The sequence below is a fragment of the Phaethon lepturus genome, unplaced genomic scaffold, assembly GCF_000687285.1.
Source record: "Phaethon lepturus isolate BGI_N335 unplaced genomic scaffold, ASM68728v1 scaffold24078, whole genome shotgun sequence".
NCBI classification, from domain to species: domain Eukaryota; kingdom Metazoa; phylum Chordata; class Aves; order Phaethontiformes; family Phaethontidae; genus Phaethon; species Phaethon lepturus.
Genome location: NW_010560073.1, coordinates 1 through 6,290, shown reverse-complemented (window position 1 = coordinate 6,290; position 6,290 = coordinate 1). Strand labels below are relative to the sequence as shown.

At 57.2% G+C, this 6,290-nt stretch overlaps 1 protein-coding gene across 1 annotated transcript in view; it reads right to left on the bottom strand.

The window, feature by feature from the left end:
- The window catches only part of LOC104625825 (protocadherin gamma-C3-like), a gene marked incomplete at both ends in the record, with an annotated part of 7,999 nt that extends 1,713 nt beyond the window's left edge, over positions 1–6,286 (bottom strand). Inside the window, 2 exons of the mRNA XM_010293567.1 lie at positions 1–506; positions 4,325–6,286. The exon at positions 1–506 is cut by the window's left edge and continues 624 nt beyond it. Of these exons, the coding sequence (XP_010291869.1) occupies positions 1–506; positions 4,325–6,286 (2,468 nt within the window). The remainder of the gene's footprint in view (positions 507–4,324) is intronic.
- Between the last annotated feature and the right edge of the window lie 4 nt (positions 6,287–6,290).

Here is a 6,290-nt window from a genome sequence, read left to right as displayed (position 1 = left end):
GGGACGCGCCCAGCCACTGTGGCAGACTCAGCGACACGCAGGGTGCGGTGAGTGGTGGGGAAGCTCGGGGAGTTATCGTTCAGGTCCAGGATCTCCACTTCCACGCGGAAGAGTTGCAGGGGGTTCTCTGTCACCACCTGTCCCGCCCCCGACAGCACGCAGCTGGCAGCTGCTCCGCACAGACGCTCCCGGTCCAGCTGCTGGCTCACCACCAGCGCGCCACTGTCCAGGCGCACGGCAAAGTGGCGCAGGTTCTCCTCTGAGCCCAGGCGCAGCCTGCGACCCGGCAGCTCCTCCACCTTCAAGCCCAGGTCCCGGGCCACATTCCCCACCACGGTTCCCACCTCTGTCTCCTCAACCACCGAGTAGTGGATCTGCCCGGAGACCCAGCCCCAGCCGCAGAGCAAAAACAAACTCAGTACTTGCCATTTCCAGGCGGGTCGCTGGAGGCTGACACTCTCCATGTCCATGCACGTACAGCCCGGGACGCAGCAGGCGCTGGGAAGCTGTGAAAAAATCCCTGGATCTCTCTTCCACGGCTTGGAAAACAGCTCCGGGGCTCCGGCAGGCTGCGGCCCCGGCAGTAAGGCTCTGGGGCTGGGGGAGGGGAACTGAATCACAGCCCCAGCGTGGAGGTGGAAGGGGGGGAGAAGCAGATTTCCCCCCCCGCCCCGCTTCACATCAGCGCTCAACTGGCCGAGAGCTTGATCCCCTCTGGGCCAGCGGTGGCTCCCCAGAGGTGTGGGAAGTGGGGGCCCGAGGCGGCATCAGCGGGGCTGCCACCCCCGGCCTCCCCTCCGCCAGCCTGAGTCACTTGCTCCGACAGCTCGCTTCCCGTTCGCAGGGAAACTGCACGTCCTGGCAGCCTGGAAGCTAGGTACAAGCCCTCCCTGTGCGCTCCCCCTTCCACAATGGTGGCTTCACATCTCACCCACAGACAAAGGGCAGCTGTCATGAACACGGGCCAAAGGACTTTTCATGCCCGATGAAAAGGTGCTTGTTAGAGCCCTGAGGTGCCAGGGGCTCTTCTCCCACCCCTTTTCTCCCCCCCAGCTAATGCTTGGCAGCTGCCTGCACCCCATGATTGCCTCTGTAAGTGGAGCGTCACTGCCACCGGTACCACCATCAGCCAGGAGACCTTGAACCCAGACAGGGATGCCCACCCCTAACAACCTCCCATGGGTGTCAGAGGCAGAAAGTGGGAAGGCAGAGATGGGTGGGCCATTCAAAACCAGAACACAATTGCTCCCCACGCACACTCAGCTGGATGCCCCTTCCTCACCCTGGGACAAGGAAAGGGTCAACCTTCACAGTACCCGTGTCACTGCAAATGCACAGAGCCAGCCAACAAGCCCGCTAGCCCACCACCGGATCGCAACATCAGGTCAGGACGTCAGACTGGGAAGGAGGCCCAGGCCTCCCACCTGGCAGACACACATACTGAAATTCTGCAGTAGATGCAGCTTTGCCCCCAAGCAGTCTCCAGGAGGGCAAAAGCAGGGGTCTCAGCCTCCCTGGGGCAGGGGAGCAGAGCAGTAATTTCCCCCTCTTGCTGTCACAGAGGATGGTAGCAAGATGCAGGGTGTTAGTTCGGTTCCTATTCCTGCAGAAGCCTTGTCCAGTCATGCCCTGCAGTCCTGTCCCCAGTGCACTCAAGGCCACCCTGACCTCCCTTGGGTGCACACAGACCCTGGGGGGCTGGGGTCCACAGTGATGCAGCAGGCAGGGGAGCCAGCTCCTGCCTGGGACCCTGCCCATCCCCACAACCCAGGCACCAAGGGGACCTGGGGGAATAGGCAAGAGAGGCTGGGGACACCCATGCCCAGCACGGTGGATGGTGACAGGGACACCACCCTCCTGGGGAGACAGAGCCGGTGAAAATGCTGCCGTCGAGGGGCCTCCATCCCCTCTGCAGCCCCTCCCTGCCCTTTCCAAGAGCCACGGGGCAGGACCACTCTGCTGCCAGTCAGGGAGAGGCGGAGCAAGGAACCTCGCGATTGGTGCAGAACACCACCCGGTCCCACCTACTTCCTGCTCCAGGGGAAGGGAGAAGGCATTCTTAAAGGGCCAACGCAGCAAAAAGCCGGACAAGTGGATTCCACAGCGCCCAGAGACTGATACCTGCTTGGACGTACTCATTCCCCGGGGGCTTCCAACGGTGCCACCAGCAGAAAGCTGTCGCAGTAACCTTGACTCTGGGATGTGCCCTGTCCCGATCCCAGGCAGGGCTCCAGACAGCACAGCTGGGTGGCATACATGGCCACTGGCAACACGGGGTGCTGCAGCCCTGTGAATGGGATTGGTGCTGGTGCAGTACCTCAGCAGAAGCCCCCTGTGAAGCCCACATGGTCTGAGAGAATCTGCCCAGTGTCCCGAGGTGGCTTGGTCACCAAGGGGTTGGAGCAAGGGACAGGCTTCACACAGGGGATCCTGCTGTTTCTTATGTCTGCCAAAGCCTGGGATGGGGATGGTGGCAAGGCAGGAAGGGTATGGGGTGTCTAGGATGGAGAAGGAGATGTCCCTGTTCCAGAGGGCCAGAGCTCACCCTGTGGAAAGGCTCCGACCCAGACAACCCAGAGAGCTGAAGGATCACTGGAGATCCTGCAGGGTAGGAATCCTCATGTCAGGACACACCACCTGCCACAGATGGGGCCAGCACCCTCCCCACTGCATTGGGTTTGGGGTCTGGCTGTTGCCCTGCAGAGCAAAGAGCTGTAAAGCCTTTGTAGGCTTGACATGGTCTGTGACATTGGGATGGATGTTCTTTGATCACAAAGACTGAAAATCCAGGGCCCACTGCCAGCCCAGCTGGTTTCTCACTGCCAGTGCCTTTCTAGTGGTGGAAACAGGGGGAAGCCATGGCTAGGACTTGGGCTTACTGCCTGCCTGTTATCACCTCCTTCCATCCCCACTCTCAAATCATTTACTGCTTCCACCCTCAGAGGCATCTTGCTAAGACCCTTTGGTGGAGGGGTCATCCTTGTCCCCAGCTGTAGCATGGCCTGCACAATGCAGAGGAACACTTGCTCCTGCAGCTGCTGCAGCCGTTCCCACCTGCCACAAATCAGAAGTGCCGAGTCTAGGCAGTGACGCAAGAAGGGAAAAAAAAAAGGAAAAAAAAAGGCATTAAATAATTCTGAGCGGTTTCTGCCTCCATCTCTGATTCGGCCACAGTGAGCAGGCAGCACACACAGCCCCACACCCATGCACAGCTTCCGCTGCACCTCACTTCCTTCTGCTCCGAGGAACCGGTCGCTCCTACTCACAGCTTCCCAGGGAAGGACACATTACTGGCACCAACTACCTTGGAAACTCATCAGAACCTCCCCACCTTCTGCTGGATCCACTACCCAGCTTCACCACTGAGGATTGAAGGGTTCCTGTAATTGAAAGCTTTCAAATTAAGCTACACAATTTCCAGCGGGAAGATGCACAGAAGCTGCCTGCCATGCACAAACACCTTCCTGGCTGCAGTTTGTTCAGTCAGGATGTTAGACATCACCCGGAGATAGCACGTTACAAATCATGCAGGGCTTGTAATACGGTTGCTAAAACAACACCTGGTTGGAGGACTCGCCATCCTGCTCAGAGCCACAGTCCAGAGCCCTGCAAGCAACTGGGGTTGTCTGCAATCCCCCCCCCCGCAACCCAAAGTGAACATCATCACAAAACTTCCATGGAAACAAAACTGGAACCATCAGGAGTCAAACATGAAGTGAGACACAGACGGGAGGAACTGCTCTGTGGCCACAGTCTGTCAAACGGAGGAACCATCATCACCCTTCAGCTTTGCATACTACACCATAGGAAGCGACAGCCTGATCCCCCACTGGCAGCTGGTGGCTCCCAGCTCCATTTGCATCACAACCTCCCAGCCCACAGAGGCACGATGCAGGGAGGCTATGTTCCCCTCCCAATGCCTGACCCCACGAGTGGTCCTCTCAACTCTCATTTTCCAAAGGGAAGGAAATACCATTAGCAGCAAACTTTCTGCCAAGGATTTGCAAGTGGTTGCAAGCTGACCTCAGCCTTCAACAGTTACTCATGCAAGGTGTACCCAAAACTGCATCAGAAAGACATATGTTCACTAACTTAAGCAAACTGACTCACTTGATCCTGCTCACCACAGTGCAAATGTCGTTGATGCTCAGGACAGCTCATTTGACACCGAAGAAGACCTGTTCACCTGTGCCTAACCACACTTCAGAGACATGGCACAACTGGATATTCCCCCCCAACCCCAATCTGCTACCATATGCATATGGCAAAAATGAACCATGGCTCCACCCGGCACTGGGACATGCCAAGGAAGGAGCTACATTACCTCGGCAGATGTGGGGAGCCGGCTGGCAGTGCCCACGATCTGGTGGTACAGCCCTGGCTCACCATTCCTCATGGTGCTCTGGCAGCTCCCCAGGGGGCTGGAAGTGAAGGGCTTTTTACACATGAGATCACTCTGGCGAGAGTCCGTGGTGAGATAGACCTGGTGATAGAAGTTGGGTGGCGTGAAGCCGCCCCGCACAGCATCAATGTGGTGGAAGGGCCCTGGTGTCCTGTACAGGGTGCTCCTGGAGCTGTTGAACAGCTCCTTTGACTGCCTCCACTTGTAACACTTGAAGATGCCCACTGACAACATGGTGATGAAGAAAGCTGCTGACACCAAAATCACAGCCAGGATGAGATAGAAAGTCACATGCCTCCTGGGATCATTGGTGGGTGCCACATCAGTGAGGTCAGTGAGCACCTCCTTGACCATCTCGGCCACAGAGATGGTGACAGTGGCACTAGCAGACAGCACAGGCTCCCCATGGTCTTTTAGCAGGATGACTAGCGTGTGTTGAGGGGTATCGTCCTCCTGGAGCTGGCGGGCTGTGAAGATCTCCCCACTGTGCAGCCTAACTGAGAAGAGGCTGGAGTCAGTGGCCTGCAACAGTGTATAGGAGATCCAGGCATTGTACCCTGCATCCGCATCCACTGCCACCACCTTGGTGACCATATGCCCAGCAGGAGTGCCTGGTGCCACCATATGGGTATAGGTGGTGGTGGTGTTGGGGTGAGGGTACAGCACAGTCGGGGCATTGTCATTGAGGTCAGTGACAAACACACTGACTGAGACATTAGTGGCCAGAGGCGGAGAGCCGCCATCCTGGATCTGCACCATCAAGTTGAACTCCACCTGGTCCTCATGGTCCAGGGAGGTGAGCAGATAGAGGGTGCCATTCTCCCGGTTGATGGAGAAGAGGTGGCCTACAGTGGGGTCACCCTGCAAGAGGGTATAGGAGAGATGGGCGTTGTGCCCAAGGTCCGGGTCTGTGGCACTCACGTTAAGGATGGGGATGCCAGGTATGTTGTTCTCCAGCACATAGATATCATAGGAGTCCTGGGAAGACTTGGGCGCGTTGTCGTTGATGTCTGACACCTGCACCAGGATCTGTTTTACTGCAGACAAGGATGGTGAGCCCGAGTCCCTGGCTGTGATAGTGATGTTATACTCTGATGATTTTTCCCGGTCCAGAGCTGCTTTTGTTTTCAACGTGTAGTAATTTTTGAGGGAGGAGCTGAGCATGAACGGGATCCCAGGGGAAATGAAGCAGTTCACAAGACCATTGTCATGGGAGTCCAAGTCCGTTACGCTCAGCAGAGCTACGACTGTCCCTGGGGCTGCGTCTTCAGGCACAGGGCTGTACACAGAAGTCACTGTCACTTCTGGAGCGTTGTCGTTCACATCCACAACTTCCACCAGCACTTTGCAATGAGCCACGCCAGGAGCAGCACCCTTATCTTTAGCCTGTAAGTAAATCTCGTACAGCTTCGTTTCCTCATAGTCCAGCTGTCCCTTGACCCTCAACTCCCCCGTGGCCGAGTCAAGAGCAAAGAGTTCTCGTACCTTGGTGGGTGTGTGGCTGCTGAAGGAATAGACGATGTCTCCATTGGGCCCATCATCCAGATCGTATGCACCGATCTTGGTGATCAGGGTACCACTGGGCGTGTTCTCACTCACGCTTGCCTTGTAGGTGGACTGGTTGAAGACTGGGGCGTTATCATTGGCATCTACAACGTCAATGTGGATCTGCACGTGGGCCGACCGTGGCGGGCTGCCTCCATCCAGTGCAGTCAAGACCAAGTGCAGCTCCCGTTGCTCCTCCCTGTCCAGCTCCTTCTCTAGCACCAGCTCGGCGTACTTGCTGCCATCCACCCTTGTCTGCACGTCGAGCGCGAAGTGTGGATTGGCGCTGAGCTGGTAGGTCTGCAAAGAGTTAATCCCCACATCGGGGTCTTGCGCGCTCTCT